The sequence below is a fragment of the Phodopus roborovskii genome, unplaced genomic scaffold (assembly GCF_943737965.1).
Source record: "Phodopus roborovskii unplaced genomic scaffold, PHOROB, whole genome shotgun sequence".
Lineage (NCBI taxonomy): Eukaryota > Metazoa > Chordata > Mammalia > Rodentia > Cricetidae > Phodopus > Phodopus roborovskii.
The window spans coordinates 8,791,857-8,819,288 of NW_026126549.1; the positions used below are offsets into that span (position 1 = coordinate 8,791,857).

Here is a 27,432-nt window from a genome sequence, read left to right on the forward strand (position 1 = left end):
GACACCCATTTCCCCCTTTCAAATAAAGCACTGTCAGTGTCTGTCCATACGGAACTTCTATTCTTTCTATACTGTTCACAATAACCAACTCTGGCAGAGAAGTAATGGTAGATGTACGTTTGTAAAGAAATACATCTTTGTAAAAATATGAACTTTAAAAACACCCGGGGTGGGAGAATTCCAATTACTCCTTAAAAATGAACCGCTTCACACAGATAGCTCCCAAGCTGCAAATGTATGAGAGATTAAGAAATATTAATTGAAGGAGACAAACCTTCATTGTCTGCATGGGCCTTCTGAAGCAGATGAATATCCCATCTAATGTGTGCCCAGAGCATGTGAGGGTACCCAACTAGGTTTCAGTAGTTTGCTTCAGGGCCTGGCTGAGATTTAAAGTGCGGGAGAGGTTTACATCTGATGAAGTTCTCGGGGCTGCTGACCCAGTCTGTGCTCTTTGCAGGGCTATGCTTGTGACTTTGAACAGCCTGGATCTCCCCGGTACCAACAAAAAAGCACAGCTTTTCATGTCCTTTCACTCTGTGGCAGAGGTGCACGTATATATACAATCGAGCCCTACAGAGTTTGAGACCATTTTCATGTGTACTGTTAGGCAAGGAGAAGCTCTCCTTAGGAAATTACCTCTCTTACTCAGCCCTCTATAGACCAGTCTGCCTACTCAACAATGAGGGCTGCAGAGCAAGCTGTCTTAGAAGTCTTAAAACTAACAACCTCCAGAAAACTAGGCTCTGAGTAGGCGCTGAAACTAGTATTATTTTTCCATGCATACATGGGACCCCAAACTCTTAAATTGACTCTTCACCGTTTCATTATGAAGATACAACGGAATCTAAGGGAACAGAGTGCAGCCGAATCAATTAAAGAGCAAGTGTGTAACTGCTCCAGATGTTCTGTTAATAAGATCATGCCTAGCCTAGTCCCCGGAGTCCTTGAAAGTTCCATTAAGCTGTCAGAAAACTTTGTCACTGTGTGTGTGTGTGTGTGTGTGTGTGTGTGTGTGTGTGTGTGTGTGTACAAAAGATGGGAAAGGGTGTAAAAAGAACTAAAGGAGAGAGAGAGGGGAGGGGTGTGGTAAAGTGTCATGTAGGGAATGATAGGGCCTGAGAACTCAGATACAGAGGAAAGAAAGGCAAGGAGCACCCTGGGCGGGGAATTTATGTTCTTTAATATACCGTGGTTCATGTTGCTGTTTTAAAAGTAGAAGCTTAAGTTTTACTAATCATATTTTAAGACCTTCATTTTGGAAGAAAAAATGAGTGGTATGTGGAAAAGGGGGCTTACTGGGTGTCTCTAGAAAATTCCAATATTAGTGTACTGATTCAGGCAGGCAGGGAGATGAAATAGCTTTTGCACGGCTGACATTTAACTTTTTTTCCCCTCTCTACCCTTTCCACAATAATCTCATCAAGACCTTAGACGAATTTAGCCTGTTGTCAAGAGAATAGAAAATTAATTAGATGAGATCTACATCCTTGCCTGCACAACCGAAGGAAATATTGCACTGACTGCATGGGATTCTCAGCCTGAGCCTCCTCCCTGACAAATGTACCTGGAGGTCCCCACATCCTTCGCCCCAAGGCCCAGGCCATTTTACCAGGTCCTTCCCAAAGAAGGTCAGACACCACAAGTAGATTCCCTTTCCAGGAGGAGAGACAAATAATACTCTAAAGCTCAGGGGTAGCACATTGGATTATACTTTCACTTTTTTTCTTAGCCACCATGACTTCAGGGTCTGTCATGGCTGGAACATGTTACACCTCATACTCCAACGCCTCACTAAAGGACAGAGAAGCCCTAGTTTGGAGTTCAGCTCGCCAGGGCTTTACCTGGAATCAAGTACTGACTTTGGCAAGGATCATCTACCAGGAAAATGTCAACAATAAGCAGTAACAGACACGTTAGAATCAAAATTGATAGGAAAACCCCTCCCCCCCCCAATTCATAGACTATACGAAATCCATAATTGCATGTGATCAAACAAGCAGGACGAGATTTTATATATATGTGTGTGTATATATATATATACACACACATATATTATATATTATATAATTCACCTTTGTCTTTTCTTTCCTTCCTTTCCTTGGGTCTTTGTCTTTTGCTGTCTTTCTTCCATTTACCCCTACTGCCTGCCAAAAGAGCTAAACCTCCCTAGCATGACATTTAGGGCACCATGCTCTTATTTTGATGTCAGTTCACATTCTAGCCCTTCATATTCTTGATCACTTTAGTCACCCCACATGGCATGCCTCTTAGTGACTAACTCTGTTTGAACAGCTTTGTGACTTGTCCATTCAATTTGTTCTCCTTGTGGTGTTCTCCCCCCCCCCCCCACATTACTGACACTTAACATTTCCTTCAGTGCTTCTCAAGGCCTTTTCCTGGTCTACCCTACGTGGACACAGCCACGGCCTGTTTTTACGCCACCAGTGATCCACCTTCCCTGTTTTCCCTCTTGAGCTTCTGCCTCACAAGAAGCTGCCTGGGTATCTTAAACACTAACTATAAGTTGCTTCTGTGCAGGTTCCTATCAAAATCTGTATTTTCTATGGACAGTGGTGGCATGAGCCTTTCATCCCAGCACTCAACAAGCAGAGGCAGGTGGATCTCTGAGTTCAAGGACAGCCTGGTTTACAAAGTGAATTCCAGGAGAGCCAGGGCAACCAGAGAAACCCTGTCTTTAAAAAATGAAATGAAACAAAACAAAAAACCCCAAATCTGCATCTTCTTTGACATCAGTATAAGACTTATATTTGTATGTGGATGATCGTTGAATGAATAAAGAGAGGAACACGTATATGGGTTTTTTTGTTGTTGTTCATTTGTTTGTTTTTATAGTGTGTGTGTGTGTGTGTGTGTGTGTGTGTGTGTGTGTGTGTGTGTGTACTCGTGTGCTTGTGAAGGCCAGAGGACAACCTTGGGTGTCATTCCTCAGGAAGCCACCCATCGTGTGTGTGTGTGTGTGTGTGTGTGTGTGTGTGCGCGCGCGCGCGCGCGTGCGCATGTACATGTAAGTCAGAGGACAGTTTGTGATTGTCAGTTCTCTCCTTGCATCATGTGAGTCCCAGAGATCAAACCCAGGTCCTCAGCACTTTACCCACTGAGGCATTTCACCCACCCACAAACACTTTGGACACAGACTTGAACATTTTGGAGGTTAGAACAACTTGACAGAATTATAAAAATACCAAACCTTCACGGGGCAGACACAGCATAACTTACACTTAGACATGCTAGCATTTTGAGAGTTTTCTTTTGCTTACCACCAACAGTAGCAGTTTGTGTATCATTTTCCCATGGACAGGACACCTTCCCTCTGACACCTCCAAATAGAAGTAAATTAACTCTGCTCAAAAGGCCAGTCCTCCCTCTCTCGGCCGCCTTGCCTCTGACCATGTGTGTTTTTGCTGTTTTGAACTTCAGATTGCTCATTGGAGGTAAGGGTCCCTTGCTCCTCTCACCACTAGACCCACCAGACAACAGCTTTTTCTCTAGAAGTTTCCTGGAGTCCAGTCACACTCCATGATCACATCTGACGATGACTGTGATGCTACATAAAAACTGTATGATTTGGTTTTTAAGCTTTTTTAGAGAAAGCTCCAGTTATTCAAGAAGCCAGTACGTGCAATAGTTTAGACAGAAATCCTGTACCCGACTATTCGATGCTCCCATTTTTTCTCTCTTCACGCTTTGGTGCTATGATATTGACACTGAAGGAAAACAGGCTGGGCCACGGCAACCATCAGAGAACCGCACCCTTGCTGTTTGCAGCCAGGGCCTGTAGCTGTTCCCAGAGTTGCTTGTATGCCTTCATCTGGCTCATAGAGGCCGTGCTGGCCACATAGGCACGTTGTCACTTTCATTTCCACCTGTGCGTCACATGTCTGGCAGCTGGATATGCTTTAGACAGCAAGCGAGTCTGTCTGTCTCACTCATAGCAGAGGACACCTCAATGGCATCCAAAATTGCACTACAGAATCAGTGATGAATCTTTCGTAAGACACCCGAGAAAACATGTTTGTGACAGTGTGTTACTGAAGAAGGAGCACAGAACATCTGGCCCAAGTCAAGGAAGGAGCTGTTTTCTTCACATCTTACCATCACCAGGCACAACATTTCCCATGCATAAAACCGCTGTTCTCTTCACATCTTACCATCACCAGGCACAGCATTTCCCATGCATAAAACCGCTTGTATATAATTTGGTAAGAGCCGAGAAATTATTTTTTCTTCTTGAGAGAACTGACATGCTTCAAAATACTGGACCAGGTAGGTTTTAAGCATTGTTGAGTATTACAATTATAGTTGGACCTGTGCTGGGTGTATCTTACGACCTCGGTTATTACTCCTTATTTAATATTTGCTTTAAATTAGCTTTAACAATGTATTTCACATGGAGAATTTACATGACTGTCAGTCTTCATGGACAGAAAGTCGACTTCATATTTTAAGTCTAGAAGCAACACAATATTCATTCTAGTTAAGTCCAGCTGCAAGCTAAAGCTCCATTCCAAAGCCTGTTGTTTGCTCTTGGTTACACAGGGGTAGCTGCAAGTTCAGGAAACTATTGATGACAATGCACTGAGTAGAGTCTATTCCCTGATATAATTAAGAAAGACAGAGAGGGCACAAAATCCCTCCATACCACTTGCTATTCCTGAGGGCCACAATGCCCCTAGGTCATGTAAACCATCCCCATTCCATGTATGGTGCTATACATCCCACTTGGAGGCAATACTGTCATAGGTTACGGTGCATTAAGAAAATAAGCAATTGGCAACAAAGAGGATTATTGACAAATTCTAATTCATATAGCTGCGTTCAGGATGGGCATAAAAACTTGGGCAAAACTCTCAGCATCCCCAGCAGACTTCACAAGTCTTACTAGAAGCTTATTTCCCAAACCGATTACACACTGATTAAAATACTGTCTACAGTTGCTATTCATTTATTTTAGTTTAAATGCTGCTTATACTTCTTCCTCTTGTCCACAGTGACTATCCCTTTTTGACTAAGCATGTCCAGGTGACAGCATCTTCCTCTACCAGTTTCCTGAAATTGATAAGAATGCAACAATTCTAACATTTCTCATCAAATGAGAACATCTACTTTTCTCGTTACCATTCTATCCGCTTCCAGAGGACTCATGAAGTCTGAAGAGGGGTTTTCTCCTGCTCATGAGTTCACTCGTATATATCAATAGCAGGCTTGGGTCTGACATTTTGAATTTGTGGCACTCCGCAAAAGTAGCAGCTTTGTACCTGCCCATCTCCCTGCTGTATCTTCCAGCCCTTTTGGGGATCCAGTTTTATACCCCTCCTAATTTCAGGAAGAGAAAGGGGTACAACAGTGGCCATTCTCACCCCAAGTTTGTCTGATTAAAAAAAAAAAAAAAGAAAAGAAAAAGAAAAAGAAAAGAAAGCTCTTACTTCTTTTGCGGTGGGAAGGCAGAGTGCAGAGTAAGCCAGACCTAAAAATAAACTTGGTTTTCTCTTTTACTTATATGTAATTAGAACCCCTTTATTACTACTCACCACCACCTCAGTGGTCATTAGATGAATACATAATATATATTTTTTAGATGTGGCATAAACCAAGAAAGAAATAGTCAGCCTGCATCTAATTTATCCAGTTGATGATTAAAAGGCTGGCCTGAGAGGCTCCAGATATCTAGGGACCCAGAGATAAAACAGCGGTTGCCTGTGTTTTTTTACTAATGAATCCAGGGCTTGGAAAATATCAGGCATTTTCAAAGAAGAGAAGTAAGGCAAGAGACGTCAGACAAGGCCAGTAGGGTAATGAAGAGCAAGGCCAGTTACTGAGAGAGAAAATTACTTCATTTTCTATGATAATGTGCCTTTGTGCTTTGCAGGTTTCCTCTCACGCTTTGTTAGTGTGATGGTATATCTACACAGCGTCCGAATGTTACTCACAGCACAGAAGGAAAGAGCCTTGGAACCTTCCACGGGGGGTAGGGGGGTGGGCAGAGGGCTTGGGTCTACTCTTCTGAAAGGGGAGGCTAAGAGCAATGGCAGCAGAAGGGGGTTAGACTGCAAGGTGAGGACAGTGCTGTGACAGAGGAGTGGGTTGCACAAGGTTAAACCAAGACCAATGGCATGACAAGGAAAAGAAAGAAAAGCAGCAAACACACTCTGGAAATGTGTTTCGGAGACTGGGGTGAATAAAGAAGGGGCCCGGCCCAGGGTCAGTCAGGGGCTGTTTGAGCTGAGCCAGGAGGCCCACGCTGCTCTCTGACGATTTTTCACTGGCTCCAATAACAACAGGGCACTGGGCGCTTGACTCCTCCTCAGATGCTGGTCAGTGGACAAATGTGAGGCATCTTAGACACAATTCCAGAGTATCTTTGGCTCCGACAGCTAGAGCACACGTGTGTTACATTCCCATGAGACAGCTGGCCCGGTGAAAGGAGCACCCGCAGAGGCCCTAGGAAACCCAGACAAATCCAGCATCCCAGCAGATGCCGAACACAAGGATGCGAAGTCATTAAAGCACTAACATCAGGAGACGAAAGAAAGCCAGGAGACCACAGGTTGGGTCAGGTTGAGGGACATCATAGTGAGTAAGAAAAGGAACAGGACTTTTCCAACAGAGAAACATCATCACCAAGTCATACCACACAGTGCTTGGCAAAAGAAAACAAAGTTGGAAACAAATCATGAACAGCAAACAGAATGGTCATTCAGAGAAAGGGGGAATCACAAAATCATAAAAAATCATGGTACGGGGAACATTAAGCTCTGTCGTTTTCGATTTTTGCATAACAACTCATTGGCATTGCCCCGTCAATCTTTAATACCGCAGTTGTCCAAAATCGAACTCTTACTGGACGGGGCAAGGCAAGGAGGTTGGCCATAGCACAAGAACAGCAACCGTGTTAGACACCCATGCAGTCACCTCTGCCACCATCGTCTGACACTATGCAGACTGCTTCCAGCTTCGTCAGTGTTCCTTACAAGGCTCGGAAGAGTGAACAATGCCGAATTTTAAAACAATCTGTCAAAGGGCTAATCAGACTCCTTGAGAGCCTCCATTCCTTAGGGAAGTTGATGAATGGAGAAAATCCATGCTGCCCCTCTCAGTGAAAAGCAGAGAACATGACTACAACCCATGCCTGACCAGAAAGAGTTTCTTCTCCCCAGGCAAAAACAATGGTCTTTTTTTGTTTTGTTTTTGTTTTGAAACTTAAGTTGTCCTTTCTTGAGAGTATAGTCAGGGATGACATATCTGAGGTCTGAAGCCACACATAAATAATGACACATGCTGGGGCATGTCGGGCAGTTTCCCCTTTACTGAATGCTTTCTTAGGATGGTTAAGGACAGATCTCTCTAACTTCAAGAGCCCGATGAGACAAAACCAGCTTTGTTCTTCTTAAAATAGATTTGGAGCGGGACATATGAAGAAGCAGAAGTCTATAGAAGAATAATAAAATCGGCAAACAGGACACATAGAAGAACAGGATAAAAGGGCCATCTTTACCGTTTAGGCCCAGAAACTAGGGCAAGAGAATACATGGAGCTTACAGGCCAAAAGCAGATTAAAAAAGGTATGAAGTAAGAATTAGCATGGGAATCTGTCCAGGAAGGAGTGCACCCAAGGGGGGGGGGTAGAATATGAATGACAAAACTCCAGGAGACACAGGATTGTCCTCCAAGGGTCCCCGGGGATTTCTGACCCTCAAAACTCCAACCACAACTTGGATGGAACTCTTGAAATCATACAGAAATACACAGTTCTGAATGGGGCAGATAGCTCAGCAACATAACCGGGCTTCTGAGCTTTGATTTACAGGACTGTTTGGGGGATAAGTAAAGGCCTCTCTGATTGCAGCTGCAGCTGAAGTAGGGATGTGTTACCAGAAGCAGCAAACAGCTAGGAAAGACATGACATTTCCTGTCTGGAGGCCAACACAGAAAGCAAAGGAGAATTTAGGACGGCTCACAGTAGAGTCCCTTTCATTTAGCGAGGCTTCCTTTCCATTGCAAATGCATAGCAATTCTGCTTGATTAAATAACATATTTTTGTTTCAGCTCTTGTCCTCCAAGGCTGATTACAGTAGTCTGAGGACCACAGGCCTATTCAGATTCTGCTCCATGAGAGAGGGGGCAATGCTAGCAGGAGGGAAAAGACTTGGTCATTATTCCTCAAGTCACTGACTAGCAAGCCTTTTATTTCCATTGCCAAAGCCTGCACAGCATTCCAGCCCATTATGGTGGGGAGAGGGGGGTCTAAAAACTCAGAGCATCAGACTAGGAGAAGTTCAGAGGAGTGGGAGGGGATCTGATGAACAAGCATTTGCTCTAGACCATCTTATGCCTCTCCTGGGGGGAGGAAGCCCTAATGATGTGCTATTTGTTTTGTGTGGTTTCTCCCGGGTCAGAGGACAACTGGGGATCAAGCCTGGTTCAAGCGCTGGGTTGCAGTCTTTTCTGGGATGCTTTCAATCAAGGTGCACAGGAATTTCCTAACGCTCTTAGGATTCAACTGGAAGCAGGTACACAGTCCTCCCCTTTCCCCCACCCCTCTCCCCCAGAGGAAGAGGCACTTCCAAGGCCTTACCCTTCTTGTCCTGGTGGTTATGTGAGGACACTGCCCCCAAAGGGTCTGTGCTGTCGGGTGCCTCGAGCAGGTCGTTCCAGTCCAGCATGCCTCCCCTAGACTCATACCCCTCTCGGGACGCCGAATCTGATGTGCTGGTGCTGGGCAAGAGGGAACTGGAGTGGCCTGTTTTCATCACAAATACAGTTAGGAAAACATCACCGCATACTGCATTCCCTTTGCTCAGAGGCCAGGAGATAGGACACCCATGATGAACTCAAGACTGGGGGTATGCCTTAGCAATGACAAGGCTTGCTGGAAGGTGTCTGTGCTCAGAAGAAGATCATCTGAATTTGTAGTTAAAGGACTCAATGGCCAGAGTCTGCCTCAGCCACAAACTGGGTGAGCCTTGGAAATCACTTGCCCTGTCCTTTGCCACACCATAGGGACAATGACCCCTCCCAGCCCTGGGAAGATAAAATAGCACAGTAGTTAAAGTGTCCCAGTGCCTGATCCATAGATGTTCAAGGATACTAGCATTCTTTCCTAGAATACTTCCCATGTAGTGTGAAAGGTATTCTAGAAACACGGTTTGTGACTGATGGGGCATTAATGGCAGTGGAGGACCTTTTCCACCACAAATAACTTAGCCTATCTCAAACCCTTCCCAGCAGCGCTCCATCCACGGTGTGTCTGTCTAGTGCTCAGGTTCAGCTGACATCATGGGCATTCCCCATTCTGGGAGATGCTCTCTTTCCTAAGGAATCCACTCCCACTTCTTCAGCATGGAAGCCTCCTCTGCTACCTGGAGTTATGGACGTACCTTCTGTGTTGAAAGCTGATTTCTGAGTTTTATAACTCAGATTTATGAGATATTGCTTTTGTAGCCTCGTTGACTGAGAAGGTTAAACTAGAAAAAGGTGCATTTCAATCTTGGATGTGGCCCAGCATGGGATAGTGCCAGAAGGCAGGTGAGGCTGGGAGTCGTGGCAGATACACTAGATATTTCCTAGGAGCACTCTTAGAAGCTTGCTCCCCATCATGCCCAAGATTAAATGAAGATTGAATTGGATCCTTTCATCTCGGCTGTCAAAATGATTTAAATAAGCCTGATTAGCAGTCCTCTCATGCAGACATAAAATACAGCCTCTGTGACTTTTTGAGTGGATTATTAAACCATCTTGCCTAAAGTAACATCTTGAGCACGCACACACACACACACACACACACACACACACACACACACACACACACACACACAAAAATAAGGATCACTGAGCGTCCTAGCTCATGCCGGTAATCCCAACACTTGGGAGACTGAGGCAGGAGATTTACTCTGAGCCTGGGAAAGAAACCAAGATAGATACGGTATGTGTACAATCATTGTCTTTGGTACCAAAGAGAATAGACTCAGAGTAATTTTAAAAATCCTAGTCCCAGGAAATGGTCACCTTGAACATGATAAATAAAACACGGGCCACCAGAAAGATTGATCCTAGTGATAAATGCATCCCATCTCTCTCTATTCGTTTAATCTGTAGTTATCATTAGAAGATGGAGTCCCAGGAGACTTTAAGATTACAAATTGAAAACAATGTGTTTTAAAAATAGCATTCATCTTGAACTTCTCCTGCTGGGGAAAAGCGAGCCAAGAGAAGAGGTTCACAGAAGCAGTGATGACATCATTGGAGCCACCACACCTGAATGCTGCCACAAAGCTTCGGTAACATTTGAGAAGTCTCTCTCAGTCTAGAACCTGAGTGCTTCCCACACAGCTGCCAACATCTGTTTTGTTGAAAATAGTCTGCTTCTCAGCCCACAGCTAAGAATATGCTCATTTAAAGCTCAAGGGATGTTTGATTTTCTAGACATTGCCTTTCTGAGTTCTGCATCCCATTTAATGCGGATAAGAGAATAAGGTCGAGAGAAATAAGTCTGAGAAATGGAAAAGAGAATTTTCTTCCTGCTTACTTCCATGCCTAAACTCAAGACTACTAAAGAAAAGAAAAATATGGCCAGCCTAAAATATAACTCAGCATCCAACATAAGAAAACAAATAGAAATAGTTTTGCAGGTGATAGGCAGGTGGGGTGGGGATTGTGCTCCCCTTCAAGTAGCAAGAATTTCTTCTACCTGAATTGACAGGCATTTTGAGCACTTTCAATTTAACTGTGTTCAAGGGGCAATTTTATGGTAATGCCATAAGTATGGTTTAGTGAGAACATTTCTTAACATGGTAATCCAGGGGAAATATATGCCTAAGGGACACATTTTCTGTAGAAAGATTTCCTGGACCATATGCTACAAGATACATGGTAAACTCATTGGTGATGGAAAGCTATGGCTATGAGAGGAAATTAATGTGGACCAGATGGTGGTTAGGTAGGAAAATGCTCTACACAAATGTGAGAAAATCAGCCTCTTCATATCTTTGAAGTGTTAGTCTAATACACACCTCATCTCGATTTTCTGTATGTAAATCTAGAGAAACTATGCATCTGATTTACTCAAAAAAAAAAAAAAAAAAAAAAAAAAAAAGCTTTGCAATCTTTTAAACTTGTGCTTAAGGACAGAAAGCACAGGCCAGTGATGGATTAGAGAAAATAGTTGATCCTCAAACAGTTTAGAGGTACCAGGTGAGAGTATGCCTCTGTGAGCAAGCAAGGTGAGTATTCTTACAACTCTCCATGCTTTAAGCACATCTGCTAGAAATCACAGAATGGCTTATGGATGTGGTATTGCATGTCAATATATTTGCTGTAATCATGCAGTCCAATAGGAGAGGTCACATTTAATTAATGGATGGAACGTATGCTCTGATAGTCTTCGAAGAAAAAACTACAGCTGTACTTGAAAAGTTAACTTTCATGCATCATGTTGTTTCTCTACATCTACAAGTCACTGTGATTCTAGAGGTTAGATACCCTTCCCACTACTCTAAGTGTTAGCAATGATAGTAGTGGGTTAGACATAAAAGGGACACTAATTCAATACAGAGAGGAGGAGAGAGAGAGAAAACAGTCGGGGCCCAATTCACTAAAAAGAGTTCTTGCACATGTGACTGGTGCTACCTATACATTAGCCAACAGAAAGCTGGCACAGTGCACTAAAATGACCCCTTTACCTGAGAAAGGAAATTCCATTTTTGTGGTTTGTTCTGTGGGCCTAAATTAGCCAGGAAGTGCATGACAGACCGAGGACACAACTACTAGCAGTGTGGGTACATTTTGGACTGTCTTTGTCATCTATATTCATGCCCATAGAGGTGGCCATTTGGTCATTCTTCGGCTACAAATCTTGCATGTGCTCCAGTGGCTGGCAGATAGCAGTCACTCAACAAATAGTTGTTGAATGAATGAATTAAATATTTTCTCAGTTAATGCGAAGATAATCATCAGTTATGAGAATATATATGTACTGTCTAGAGTATCACTCTTGCTTTTTTCTTTAAAAAGTATATTATGTTTTCCCTCCAGAGGAAGTCTCTCTCTATGCCCTCTTAGCAATTTCCTGACCTCTGAGGTGTACCTCCACTCATTTTGATGGCCAATTAGTCACCTAACCACTGCACACCGAACAGCTCCTACCTGCAATGGGCAGCATCAGAAGCTGAAGGGAAAGCCCTACTCTTTTTTGGTTTCCTTACAGAAGCTTCGGGGCAAGAGCTCACAACAACTGGACATTGTCCTTTAAAGGATTAATTTTTCAATTAACATATGGAAAGATTAATGAATGCCTACTCTTTGAGGAGGAAATGAAAGATCCACTTGCTTGAAGAGTGACATTCCAGAACTTGATTATATGTTCAAAGAATTCCCTGGGAGTTAAAATTATCAAACTAGTTTCAAGGTCTGGGTTTCTTAACATGTGATAAAAACTATTCAGTTATAGGCGACGATGCAAAGTCTGACATGGCAGAAGAACAGATGCTAAGCGCTTTGTAGTGAGATAGTCCTTCTGTGGCACTGACCACGCCCATTGGGGGTGGAGCCATGGGCGGAAGTGACCTGTGGAAGGAGGTCGGAGGGGGCCAGGAAAGGCGCTCTCTTTCTGGCGTGACTCGGTCAGGAGAGGATCGGGTTGAATTTCCTGGTGTTCATCTGTCTAGGTTGTAAGTTATTTCTCCCTGAATAAACATCTATTCGGCCTATTTGTTTATCCTGATTCTTATTTACCGCGATAGCGCTTTCCTTCCTGAAGGTTAAGGTTAAGCTAGATGACATGTGCCTTTTGAGCAATTTTCTCCTGGTCTGTGTTCAGTATTCTGGTTTGAATCATAGATGAGAGGATGTCAAAGATGGAGAAATCCTGTGGACTTGTCCGTCCCAATATGCCTCACATCATGAGGGACTGGACAGGAAGCATATTGCACAGCTCTCGCTTTTAAGACAGTCTTGAAGACTTCAATAAGCCTTCTAATTTATGATAATAGGTCTCAGGGATTGAAAATTTACACAGCGCGACTGAGCACATTTGTAGACAACTTGACTTCTTTGCATCCTACATCTTGTGTTTTCCTCTTCTTTTCAGTACCCTCCATTTTAACCTACCCTTATATTTGTCCATTTTGACCTACCCTTATATTTGAAGTTCACCCCCTTTGTTGTATATCTCAAACACAAAAACTATTAAGTGATGGGACTCCTGGTCCAAATTAAAATGCAAAAGCGTAAATTTGATACCACAGAGATGTTTTCATATTATGTTTTGGAAAACACATTCAATCATTTAACTTAATAGACATTTGGGGATTTATCTTAAAAACAAAACAAAACAAAAATGAAACAGCTGCATTTTGGTTTGCACGTGAAGAAGTCAGGATACTTCCTGATCTCCCACCAGGGCCTGTGTCTTTCAGGCAGAGAACAATGGGAGAAATCCTGTTTGGACACTGAGCCCTCTGCCTCACACTTCATCATATGAGTCTTGAAGAAATCAGCCTGGAACGTTTAAATGTTCACACTCTTTCTGAGCTTAAATTTTGTTGGTGGGCTTCATGCTACACTACATGTGTTTGCCTCAAAGACCCTAGTGGCTGCACCCTATCTGGGAATTCTGCTGTGGGGGAGGTTATACTGACAGCCAGGATTGGGGAGATATGGAAGGGCTACTGTTTGTGAGTTGGAGTCACTGTTCTTTTGTCTTGAATTTCCTGATACACAAGCATATTCAAGAACAAGGAATTTCTTTTTGCTTGAGAATCCATTAGCTGTATTTAGCAAATTCTTGAACATTGGCATGTTTCATAGTATATAGATTCAATATCTAAGAGTTGTTCTCCCTTATCAACTGTGCTGGATAAGCAGAGTGATTTTTTTTTTTCTTTTTTAAGCATACTGAAATTTAGAAATAAGTTTAGTGAATTGGGGCCCCAGAGTGACAAAGAATCTGGTCTACGATTAGGAATGAAAACTACAAACTACCAAAGGATGAGTAACTTTAAGTATTAATATTGATATGTATATGTATATATATCAATAAACTGACCATACACTGTGTTGAAAGACATTTCATAATCTGGTAGAGGAGTTGAAATGTCTATAAAAAATGAGGATAAAAATCAATTAAAAAGAAACCTAAGGTTTAAAAATACTCAGGTGGATTAGTGCAATAGATTTCCATGAACATGAAATTATGACAGTAACATCTTCCTTACCATTCAGTGCCACGAAGGAATCTGAAAGACAAAAGTGGGGAGGTGGTTACTTAACTGCACACACTCTTAGTGTGGCTTACAGTGAGGGAGGATAAGCTAATGAGAACTGGGCCAATGGGGAAGCCCCAATACCAGAAAACATTCATCACTTCCTGCCTGTAACCTACTTGGTCCAATGTCCTATCTCCAGTTTTCTTCTACTCGTGAGTTTACCCCCAAAGTCACTGCTAACAGGCAGAGGAAATGATCACTGTAATGACAGTATGAGAGTCAGGCGGGCAAGCTCAACTTTGTACTAAAGGGGAGTGGCTGTGGATAAAGTAAGCCCGCCACATCTGTAAGAAAGAAGTCTTCTTCACGCTGTCTTGTTTCATCCTTATGAATGAACCGAGGGAACGGGCCAGTATCACAATCTGTGATGCTCTGAACTCATCGACAGGTTTAGCTTGGAAAGCCACATTTGTAAGCTTATGTGCTGATGCCTTGGTTAGACCACTGGTTCACCAAACACTGGCTCTCTGTGACTTTTCTAAAAGTCCTGTCAAAGTCAGGGCAGCAATTATGCAAATGTCCTCTGAATAGAGACATGTGCACAAGTATGTCTGATGGAAGCTGTTCCCATTCTGGCAGGAGCATGAGGAGAGGAGAAGCCATCAGGACAGGGGGCAGGCAGAAGCGTAGCCTCACCTTCTGTCCTGAGTGGGGACCTCAGAATGGGGTAAAGGGTGAAGCATGAAGGAAACAGGCTTTACAGCTGATCCTGAGCTTAAAGACTAAATCCCTAAATTGGAACCTCCCACTTTACATATATTTGTTCTCTTAGGTGTCTTTGTTGTCATGTGTGGACACTTAAAGACACAGTAGCAATCTACCAGCATCTTCTTTGTGTATTTCCTGATTCAAGCCAAATCTATGTTCCTATTTTTCTACAGATGCTTATACCACCAGATCACAAAATGTGACTAAAATGTTTTCTAAAGCTAACTTAAGTATCTGTAACACCCCCATAACAACCACCCCCCAAAACCTGTCTTTCCACAACAGAAACTACAAGGCACAAGATAATTAAGGTGGAATGACTGAACTTCAAACCATTTTATTGATATGGCTGAATAATCGCACACATGGTATAGACGTTTGGGTGATAACATATCTCCTACACCAATTTTGATATGTAACTGTTTCATTTAAAGATACCACAAATAAAAATGTTGGCCACATATTTTACTAATAAGTCAAATTATTCAGGGTCAGGAACTTGTAGATAAGGCTGACAATTGCCTTCTTTATTTGATTATTCTGTATGCAAAAGCATATGATAGAAAGTTGAGTGCTAACCTAGCCTGAAATTTCATTACTGGTGACTTAATGACTTGAACTTATATCCATGATCTTTATTATGGAGTCAAATACTATTAGTCACTCAGTTTTGCTCTAATAAGTGCTGTTTTTCAGTGCCATTTTGAACGATAGTTTCAAAAATTGCGAACTAGGTGACTCTCCTTTAAAAAGCCCTCACCCATGTTTTCAGATCTGTCCTAGCCTTTTCCTGAATGGCTTCCTTTTTCTTTAACTAGTGTTTAAGAGACTGTGATAAATCTCTTAATAAATTCTAATCCTGCTTGAAGAAAAAAAAAACAACTAACTGAACCTATTTTTCCTAAGAGCATAACATTAATATTTAGGTTTATACCATTTACAACATTTTCAGGAGAATCCTGATATTGACCAGATCATAAGACAACTGGACAGAGTTCTGAAATCTCTTATAGAAACTTCTAAGTAAAATGTTGCCACTTAATAGTATGTGACATGAACTCTGGGAATGACACTGTAGGTTAATTTCTACATTTAGAATTGCTTTATGCTCATGGGTTATTAAGTTTGTTCCTATCTCAAATGGTTTCATACACACACACACAAACACACACAATTTTGAAAAATAATTACTTTCATTGGCAAATATGTTAAAGAACACTAAAACAGTCCTACTCAATTAAAAGCAAGAGCACAGTGGTTAAACTTTTGATTATTTGACTAAAATGCAGTATAATAGCACATTATGAAAAACAACTGTCATTTTTGTAATAGAAGTACTGACATAACTTACTGCTTTGCTATAATTAATATCCTCAGCACTATAATAATGAGAGGGAGAGGTGCCCACATTTACAGCAATAACCCTGGCAGTGTTGGCTTCCACACACAGCTGCATTGAGTTCTCCATGTGGTGTGGTGCTTCTAGACCATTCGATAACAACATTTTTATCTGTAAGCAAATATAGATTTACTTACTGTGACAGTCTCCTAGGCCATCTGTATTGCCACGTTCTATGTCCTGTTCAAAAGCCAGCCTTTTTAAAATATAGGAGGACAAGGAAAGAAAAAAAAAAATAATACAATGCCATGAGTAATCACTCAGAAATGAGTCTTTAGTTTCATTACAAAAGTGACCAGAGCTGCATGGTGGTGGCGCCCACCTTTAATCCCAGCACTCGGGAGACAGAGGCAGGCGAATCTCTGTGAGTTCGAGGCCACTCTGGTCTACAAAGCTATACAGAGAAACCCTGTCTCAAAACAAAAAGCAAACAAACAAACAAAGACGTGTTTGCTTAGCCCAGTGGCTGCAATAAGAGAAACAGCACTCTGATGGTTACATAAGTGAGTTTTCTGTGACGCTCCAAAGAGAAGCTTTGATGGTAGTGAATTCAGACCTTATGTAGGAAGTTAATAAGCTTGAGGCCCTTCTTATCCTCCCCTCCTCTGGTTCCTTAACAACTACTTAAACATTTGGAAAGTTTTCATGCTACAGCTTGCTCCTCATATAAGCAATATGGGAAGTGTAGATTGAAGGGCCGGGTCCTTTCTGCTTCTGCTTTCACTGTTATCCTTGCTTCCACAAGCCCTCTTTTCTATCCCCTTGCCTACAAAAGACATATGACCAGTGTTTAAAGTCACAAGCGGCCAGAGAGCATGTGGAGCCCATGAGAGGGTGGAGCCTGGTTGCGATCATGCATTCTCCCTGTTCTTTCCCATCCCCAGCACTCCTTTCCTCCTCCTCCATTCCTGGCCATCACCATTCAGTTTTCAAACAAGGACACTAGATTTGTCCACGGGAAGAGTGTCCTTCGGGAGAACTTTGTGCTTCTAAAATGTAATTGAAAGTTCTGATTTGTGGCTGCCTCACAGGGTATCATGAACCTCAGAAGAACACTGCTTTGAAAATCACACCTTGATCTAATAATCCGTATTTAGCCTCTAATGTCTTTGGCTACTATGAAAATTAAATTCATCCTCTAAGGATATGGGTTTCTCGTAATGAAAGCCAGTATCCATCAGTCTCCAAGCCCAGATCTCCCAGCAGAGCTCCATATGTGGTGGGTAGTGTCTATGGCCCTCAAATATGGTACAGGCTTTAAAGGCAGTCTCTGGGAGTTCTGATAGTAACTTTAAAATAGTTTATAAAAACCGTGTTTCCTTTGGTCAGGTTTTGAACACAGGACAACAGATGAGCCTTATCTCAGCCCCGCCATCCCTCCCTGATTCTTTCTGCTCCACCATGAGGATTTTCATGAAAAGACCCAAGTTCTATCAATTCTATCAAAAGTCAGCAGAGCTACCTTCAAAGCTGTGCTAACTGATGCCTGGTGGGTCATGTGCAGCCCCGGGGCTTTTGGATCACCTTTTACAGTTACCATTAGCTCTCTCAAGAGAATACCTCTGAAATTATATGGATGGTGGTCACCAAATGGGCTCTCCTAGTTGCCTAGCTATTTTAAAAGGAGAAAGGCTGCTTCTAGCTAGGAATAGCTCTGTTTCACTGGTAGGGCTGTGGAAGCTCTTTTGTTGAAGGAGAGCCCTGGACTGCCCTGAACACCTCACTTGCATTGTCCACAACTTCTCTGAGGTATGCTTTGAATATTTTTTCCAAACGTTATTTTAGATTTCACATCCACTGAAGTTTAAAAAAAAATCACAGGCAGAGCAGAGGGGCTTGATCTAGGGGACCAGTTGGGAAATTGCCAAACATTGATTGTGTGTCTAATGAGTATTAAGGTTTGTTCAGCATAGGATAAAGCTTTATTGGATGTGGACACCATGCTTGAAGCATGATCACGTGGGTTAACAAACACTGATGGTTAACACTCTGATGTTTTTTTTCCTCAGCCGTGTATGGTCAATGAGCAGAGTCATTTTGCCATGACTGGACAATCCATCCACTAATCTATTGGTACCCATTGGCTCCTTTCTCTGCAGTCCTCAAACCATGATGCTTAAGGCGTGCATGTGCATGTCCCACATTCTAGGGAATACTTTGGAAGCCCATTGTGCTTCCTTTCTGTGTTCTTAACTAGTTCTTAGTCTAGTCTGAGGGGGATTATCCCGTGGACACTCTGTCATGTGTGGTGCCGAGACTCTGAACTGAGTTGAGGATAGAGAAGGCACCATCCCTGCTGATGGTTTGAGGGAACACAGGCAAGCCCACATCTAGCATGAAGAGTGATAGAGGCGCTATGCCCTCCCAACCCTCAGGATCCTTACCTGCTAAGGGGTGACAGATGGGCACAGGAACCACTGTCCTTCACCCACCCACAGTATGGGTCTCTGGAGGCGATACAGGTTCTGCAGGAAAAGGATGACTGTTAGACACCCAGGATTGCTTTCTAACTACTATGGATTTTCCAACTGTCAATGAGGAGGCAAAATACATACTTTTTACACTTCCCATGTCGTTCACACCGGCCAAGAGGCACCTTTATCACACAGGTAGAGAATGCAACATACAGTGAGCCACTTGCTCTGTCGAGCTGCATGCCCATAATCCTTTTGTCTTCCACGCCATCATAGCTGCACCTAGGTTTGTGAGGTAGGAGGAGACCATTAGTAGATTCTTAGGGATCACTTTCTTTCCCCTGCCACCACTAACCTCCTGATCTAAGACACCTATGGGGACATCCTACATGAGCAGCTATAGTCATAACATTATTGACAAGGAAAACTAATGCTCAGTATTTTTCAGAGATAGTGTGAAAAGTAACCAAAAACTGCATAAACTACTTTGTCTGCCAAGATTTTCTATGAGCAGAAAGGGTTGCAGTAACATGACAAAAAATTACCAAGAAAGGACTCAATGTTTGACTCACTTTTCTGGGTTGTAAACATTCATCTCCTCCAGGAAAAGGCTGCCATTTAGGAAACCACTGCTTCCTATCCTGGCCAAGAACTTCAAGATGATTCCCTTTTCTGATCCCAGGAAAACCACAGTGTGATTCTGATATGGCCCAGCAGCGTTGTCTACTGCAATTTTGGTCAGGCGGTATCTAAAATGACAGGATCACGTTTGGGGAGAAAAAAGAAAGACTCTTTGTCAGTCTATCATTAACGGTCCCCTTTCCACTTCAAACAGCTGTGACACAGCTTTCTAGTAACAATGTCAAGAGAAATATATGCATGTAAGTAATGCTCTCAAGCTGTTCTGGTCCTTTAATTTCATATGCAGGACATTAGTATAGCTCCAACAGGGAGAAGGAAGTATGTGTGTACAGAGGCCAAGTTCCATAATAAATAAATATCCATAACCATATGAAACCACTCAGCAATGATGCCTTCCATGAGCAATAAGGGAAAACTGATGGTACCAAGGGAGGGGGCAGGCATAAGAAGGGATCGTGCTTAGCGTTCTTTTTGACATCGAGAAGGAACGCAGTGGACTGTATTTGCCATACTTTCCCTAGGAGGCACTCCACATTTATCAACGAGATACAAGATTAGAGAACGCTTTGATCATGCACACAGGAGCAAGGAGGGTCCTGAAGGTCTCAAAGCAGTACTAATATCAGGACATGCAAAGCAAACCACATTTGGTAAGAGAAGAGACAAACACAGAATTAAGGTCTAGTGGATATGCTCTTTCTATGAAATTTTTCAGTCATTCCACCTTTCACGGATACTTGTTTGCCCTAAGTACCAAAACAGGAACTAGGAAACACCAGGCTTCCTCTAAGTAATAGGCCATGGTTGCTAGGGTATAGTCAAGCGACTTCATAGTTCAATAAAAGCCAGGGGATTAAAATTGGGGTAAGCTTACAATTTTCTGTGATTGACAGCCATAGTCTAGAAAAAGCCTGCTGCATCATTTGAAAGCTCCCATCACAAAGGATATTGGATGCTATCAGAGACCTCCAATCAGCCACTGCTCTGCTTGTACTACTTCAGATAGCAAATACTAAGGTGTAACTCCTTCGTGCTGGCATGCCGTTACAAATGCAGTTGTGCCAGCAACTCAAATCATGTGTCACCAAGCAGGTAACCTCTTCTTCTCATGGTCCTCCCTCACCATTCTTTTGCACCACGCAGACTGATTTAATACTAAACTATTCTGGAAGGAAATATTTTTCTGTCTTCTAATTGCTGGCACGTGCAGTACTGGCCTGAAAATCCTGGCACTCTTCTCACTGGGAATACAGTGATGGGGATTTGGTGGCATCTACCCAGCCCGTCAACATTTCCTAGCTGAATCAACGCCCAGGACAGCAGAAGATGTTTGTGGCATTTCAAAGCATTCTCTACTGACAGCATCCTTGAGCACAAGATAAAGCCAAGAAAAGCCATGTAGGACATGTTTTGCTGGACACCCACCTGACCATCGTTCTCAGGAACCAGGGTCGGTTGATGATGGAAGGTACTGCCTCGTCCATGAGTGGATGTGTCTTAATGAAGTTCAGGGTGTCATCAGGGAACTCATTGGAGGTTGCATATCGTTCTAAAGATGATGAGCCGGCACAACAACCTGGCCTAAAATGAGACAAAGGGTGGAGGGGGGTGGCTGTTATTTTGTGACTTCTGGCAAATTCTTTGAATGAACTGCTTCCCTAAGCATCTGGCATGAAGGAGGCTGCACCGCAGGCAGCAAAGAGGAAGTTGAACAATGCAGAATGCCACCAAGAACAATATGCTGAGATTTCCTCTGGACCGCCTCCTCGTTCTGTGAAGAGGTTTTAGCTGGTACAGCTCAGTTTCATCTCCACGCAGTTTGGCTTCCTTCCAGGTGCACAAACAAACCCCAGTGAACAGATATGGAGCTGGAACTGAGTGAGTGAGTGAGTGAGCGAGCGAGCGAGCAAGCGAGCGAGCGAGCGGGGCTGTGCATGCCAGGGGTGCTTTGTCCTGTAGGTCAACACAATACAAAGTTAGACATGCCTGGGAAGAAAGAGCCTCAGCTGTAGTCGGCTCTATCACACTGGGCTGGGGGCTTGTCTGTGACGCATTTTCTTAATTGGTCATTGATGTAGGAGGGTCCTGCACACTGTGGATGGTGTCACCTCTAGGCAAGTGAGCCCAGACTGTGTAAGAGCCCAGAATGGGCAAACTAGAGGAGGCAAGCCAGTAAGCAGTGGTTTCTGTGTCAACATCCTGCCTTAGCTTCCTGTGTCGGCTTCCCCTGATGATAGACTATACTATAATAAACTCTCCCTAAGTTGCTTTCAGTCATAGCGTTTATCACAGCAACAGAAAGCAAACTAGAACACCTTGCTGGACGTTCCAGACACAATGGTTCTCAACCCTCCTACTGCTGTGACCCTTTAATACAGCTCCTCCTGTTGTGGTGAGCCCCAACCATACGATGATTTTCATTACTACTTCGTAACTGTTATTTTGCTACTGTTATGAATTGTAATGTAAATATATGATATGTGTCTCCCCCCACCAAAGGGGTCATAGCCCACAAGTTGAGAATCACTGTTCTCAAAGGAGGGGATTGGGCTAACATTTTCACAAGCATGGAAAACAGAGATTCTCAGTCACCGGGGCTCACACCCACAAGACTACATGTTACAACCTCTGAGAGTATATTAGTTCACGATTCAGTTTTATTTTCGTTTGTTGTGAGATTTGGGCAGGTCTAAAAAACCAGCTATATGAAAGAGCTTTTCCTGAAAGACCAGCTCCTTACAACTGAATAGAGATTGTGAAAGTGAAGTTTGCAAGAAATTCTGCGGTTTGGGAGTTACGGGGAAATCTCAGCAAAGTCAGATGAGAGAATACTGAAGTCTGGGGTCTAGACACCCAGCTGCCTGCTTGTGCGGAAGAGGAAACTGTGTTCCGCTACACAACCTTTTCCCCATGCCATGTAGCTACAACCAGACAGCCCTCCTCAATCAGCCTATTTGCAAAAGGGCATGAAACAAACATATGGAAGCATGTGGGTAAACACATGGACATGGGAGAAAAATCCATTAACACATGTCCTTGTAATGCCTGAGTGACACCATATTCATACACCAAGATGTATATGTATATGTCCTTCCTAAAAATTAGTATTTCCTTTGTAACTCCCTTACTTGCTTATTCAGAAGGTGAGGAACAGTCCTGGATTGAGTCTGCCTTGAACAGAGAAGGAACATGCCAGGCAATTCAGCTGACAGAAAAGGATGGCTGGCCACTTGGGCTTCTTTGGTTCCTAATATCTTAAGCTGGTTCAATAAAATATACTTGTAGGTATTTTGGTAGAGGTTGACTAGGAGGCCAAGGAAGAACACTAGAAAACAAAGAAGCTAGGAAGACAGAATTCAGCAGAGAGATTTCCATGTAACTCAGATCACAAAGGAAGGTGTGGAGTGTGTGCCACATAAAGTTGGCAAACATGGGGTCAGGATAGGAGATATGTTCTTCCACAGTTAGCTATTTAATGGGAGCATGTGAAGAGATTTGATAGAGCTAAAAAAGTTTCTGCAGTGTCTCTGAGTCGTGAGCTTCTATGTGAGAAGGTCTAGGAAGGGCTAGCACTCTGTTGTAGACAAGCAACCCAATGTACCAAGTAAACAAGTATTACCCTTGACCTGGCACCCTGGACTCAACTCTGATCCCACTTGTTGCCCAACATCAAGGAATTATCATTTATATATTCACATTTTATTGGGATTAAAGAGTTCATATAAAAGCAGAGGGAGGCACAGCAGAGGTACCTCTCTAGTTATATGAACTTGCATACTGTCTGGTCCTTAAATTTCCTTCCTATAGACCAATGGGACTAGCTCTAGCAGATGACTCCTATCACCTATTTTACTGGGCAAGCCACATTTACAGAGGTTAAGCAGAAGATTAAAGTCTTGATTTGTAGGTACTAAAGATTACTTTGGGTTCTGGTAAAAAGGATGAATGCAAATGGTCATGAGGGTCTTTCTGTTGTTCTTGGATCTCTATCTGCCTGGCTTGTGATGCAAGGTACCAGTGTATGGTCCACAGGATGCCCACTGTCAGAGAAGTCAGCTTCACCATGAATAAATAAGTATTTGCATGTACCTGGGTTTAGGGACTCGCTCATCTGGAACTGGTGTCCAAGTAGAATCGGGAGATTTCTGTTCCTTGAATCTCCCAGTAAAAACATTGGCAATGTCAAGCATGTCATAGGCACAAACTGCAGACCCAGGGATGCTGCAAAAGATGTTTCACACAAAATGTTACTCACATAACTGTTATAAATTCCATTGGAAAACATACTCTGAAGAAATTTAAAGTCAATACCCTGAGCACTACAAAAAAAGGGATCATAAGTGTAAAGAGAATGTGTCTGCCAATCAAATGTATCACAGTCTTAAAGAATACATTAGTTAGCACAAGAAACTTGTGAGGAGGAAGGGAGCCCATCATTTCTTCATTGCCTCTTGAGCCCCCTTTCCTTATGGGGGAGAATTATGAGCTGGTTAAAGAAGTTTTGTAAACGCCACAGACAACAGGGACCTACCTTTAGTAGCTAGATCACACTTTAGGATGGAGATGAATATAATAAATTCAGAGCAAGCCAGTGAGAGATGTGCATGATTTAGCACAAGGTTGCATGACACCCTCCATAGGATTTGGATGAGTGGGCATTGGTCATACTGGAGGACTTTACGGAGAAAGGAAGGCACATTCCATAACCAGACATTAGGTCTGATAAGCATGTGGTATAGAGTATACAACAAAAAAAGGGCAGGAAACGGGCTGAGGAGGGAAGGGGAACACATCTCCCTGGGGCTGGTGTGCTAGACCAAGGTGCTTGCTTGCTCTTTTTCCCCAGAGTCAAGAGGGACCCCTCAAGGACTGCCAACAATCTGTCACAACCAGATCTGCCTGTGGGTGGAGGAAGTGGAGAGGGATGAAAGGGGAGTGAGTAAGGACCATGTATGATTTAGGGTGAAAATGGTAAACACATTTGTAGATTGGCAAATTAGGTTATCTGATATTATTGAGCAAATAATATTTCTGAGACCACAAAATCACAGGAAGATAATTTTAGGGCCACTTAAGAAAACAAATGGATTATCTATAATACACAAGAACACGCTATGGTTTTAAAATCACAAAGTAACCCACATTTTTAATAAAACTAAACCTCCAAACTAGAAATGTATTCTTAAACTCCACTAACCCCTGTATTTCCATGTACCAAGACAGTGTTTTCCAAAAACCCTAGATAGATAGGATCTTAAATGTGAATATTCAAGCCCTGAAATATTTTATATCTTTCCTACCCTCAAGTCTAAAAATCCCTATAGAAGATTAAAGCTTGTGTAAATCTAATCTAATACTTCTGGCTGCAATATAAGCTCCCACTTTCATTTATCTTCAGTGAGAAATTCTTGATGCTTGCTCTCCCTGTAATTGAGGAGCATGAGTTCATCCTTCGCCTTGCTCTCTTCTGGGCTCTCCCCCAATACCTAGGCATGTCTTTCTAGATGCTATCTTCCCATCTCATCATTTTTCATGCCTGTCATCTAGGCACTTACGAAGTTCATGAAAAGCCTTGTAAAAAGTATAATCCTGAGTCTATTCTTAGAAGAGGGTATTCCATACAAAAATCTCTAAAATCCTACAGACAGGAGAACATGGTGCATGCATTTAGAGCTCATAGCCAGGAGTTATACCCAGAGTTATGCTCATTTTGCACAACAGTGTTGCACAATCTTATTGGCTTCATAGAGAGCTGGATGCCAGAGAAAGATGGTAATTCTTCTATTCTGTCATTTCCATGTATATTCACTGCTTTGGGAGCAATTATTAATGTGCCATTTAATTAATCAATATTTCTGATGAGTTGAACATAAACATAGAAATGAAGTGACAGACAGCCTCACTAGACCCTTCCAGAGGCACTTGTAACAGGATTGGGATCTGGGCCATGAACCGAATGTTTGAAGCCAATGGAGGTTTATATCTGCAAGTGGGATGATAACTGGAGTCTTGGGTGGGACTCTTGGCAGGTTCACCTTGCTCCTAAATTTCTCACTGTAGCATCTTAATAAATGCCCAGTCTTTACACACACACACACACACACACACACACACACACACACACACACACCAGTTCAGTGAGGGAAATTCTACAAGTGCCAGATGACTTATAAGAGATCAGAGGAAGACACTGAATTCCAAACCTGCCCCTTCTATCACTATGTGATCCATGCAATAGAATGTTTTAAGCTATTTCTTCATGTGTAAAAAGAGGATAATAAAATTTTGTTTTCGGGAAATGAATCACATACAAAGTATTTATATGTCAGTCATATGAATAGAAGATATTGTCATAACTTATGCTCCCTAAAAAAATCTTAATTTAATAATTCTCATAAATTCTAATTAGTTCATTGATAAAAACTCAGAGCTAAGCGCTTTTTTTTTTTTTTTTAAATCTACAAACAGTGATGACTGCTTTTCCATGACTTGCAAATCTTTTCCCCAGGGAAAAGGGAGCTGAGAAGAATATATTAGGTCAACACAGCCAGGGTATGGTTACCTGTTATAAGGTGTGGAAAAGGTTGCCAAGACAACATCACGGCCATTAATGCGAATCACATCTGTAACTGCCTGGAGTATATTGAAATAAAAATGAGAGTCTCCAGGCACTGAGCAGTTCAGGCGAGCCTTCAGGAAAGATGTCCACTGCTTCTCCAGAACTCTCTGAGACCCTCCCATGTCATTCTTACAAACTTGAGCCACCCTGGGGAAAACAACCTGTGCAAAAAAGCATATAGGGAAAATGAAATACGGTTCTTTTCCTTCGGAGATGCAGAAGATCTTACAAGAATTTGCCTTTGCCTAACAACAGAAACAAAACAACAAGGTGCTTTTTAATACTGCATTTTTAAAATCAGTAACAAGAAAAGGAGAAGGAAAAAAAAAAAAAAAAAAAAAAAAAAAAAAAAGAAAACTGGAAAGGGGGAAAAAAAAAAAAACCTCTGCATAGAAACAGAATGTTTTAAAAGATAAGGCGATGGCATTTAATATGGAGCCATAAATCCTTCAGGGGATCAGCTCCCAGCTACATAAACTCATTTCCATACAGACTGCTTAGCTTTTATTTCCTCACACAAAAGCTCACTTTGTATGCACCACCTCTGCCATCCCCACTGGCTGCCTCTGGGGCCTGAAATCTCATACTTGGAGTGTGAGTTCCTCTAACCATGCGAGCCACCCTGGCATTTTATTTGTGCCCTCGAACTTAGTAGTGACCTTGATCTGCTGTCTGGTAAAGATAACCGAAATAAACACCCTCTAACCGTTCTCCTGCTCTCTATAATAAAACCAAGCAAGACACAGTTTGCCTAAAGACACTGGGTATATATTCTCTCTATGGAGTAACTCAATTAAAAGGGAAAATTGTACCTGGAAGCTACATCTCAAAAACACTTAGAATTCGGTATGAAAGCAACCAAACATCTGTTGGTTGGATCTTCAGTAGAAACATTCAAGAGGTTCCCTTTAATTTGTTACTGTTCTGAAAAAGTGGATCAGGCCTCCAGACAGCTAAGTCTGTTACTTCTACCCATCCTTGGTTGTGTTGTTACTTTACTGGGTTTACAACGTGCATTTCAAGGTCCTATATAACAACACTGGCTCAAAAATGGGTTTCTGAAAAGGCCACAGATGGAGTTCAGGGATGCTCTCTCCTCTTACCTTCCCCATGGTGTTGTACTCTACTGCAATCTCTCTGAAGAAGAAGTAGATATAGTCCCCATAATCCACTGCTTGGACAAAGTACGGTTCTGCAGACAAACGGGCACTTTAATTGGAGATATGTCACATAGTGTTAAGAGAATTTTAATCAAGTGTAGCCAAGGATGTGTTATTAATTGGAAGTGTAGGGCCATTAGACATGTGGTTAACACTAACCATTTCTAATGACTTCACAAGTGCCAGCGCTAGTGATTTCAGAAGGCAC

General features: G+C 42.5%; 1 protein-coding gene across 4 annotated transcripts in view; it reads right to left on the bottom strand.

The window, feature by feature from the left end:
• Positions 1 to 27,432, bottom strand: part of Sema6a (semaphorin 6A) — a 118,804-nt gene that overhangs the window by 13,098 nt on the left and 78,274 nt on the right. For 2 of the 4 annotated variants that reach the window (XM_051201054.1, XM_051201055.1), the window contains exons 9-19: positions 27,168 to 27,256; positions 26,008 to 26,225; positions 23,535 to 23,666; positions 20,871 to 21,026; positions 19,376 to 19,552; positions 18,945 to 19,085; positions 18,774 to 18,854; positions 16,527 to 16,585; positions 14,232 to 14,252; positions 14,063 to 14,113; positions 8,597 to 8,761 (exon numbers count right to left, since the gene is read on the bottom strand). In XM_051201054.1, the coding sequence (XP_051057011.1) occupies positions 8,597 to 8,761; positions 14,063 to 14,113; positions 14,232 to 14,252; positions 16,527 to 16,585; positions 18,774 to 18,854; positions 18,945 to 19,085; positions 19,376 to 19,552; positions 20,871 to 21,026; positions 23,535 to 23,666; positions 26,008 to 26,225; positions 27,168 to 27,256 (1,290 nt within the window). The remainder of the gene's footprint in view (positions 1 to 8,596; positions 8,762 to 14,062; positions 14,114 to 14,231; positions 14,253 to 16,526; positions 16,586 to 18,773; positions 18,855 to 18,944; positions 19,086 to 19,375; positions 19,553 to 20,870; positions 21,027 to 23,534; positions 23,667 to 26,007; positions 26,226 to 27,167; positions 27,257 to 27,432) is intronic. The other 2 variants (XM_051201056.1, XM_051201057.1) reach the window with 2 other exon arrangements.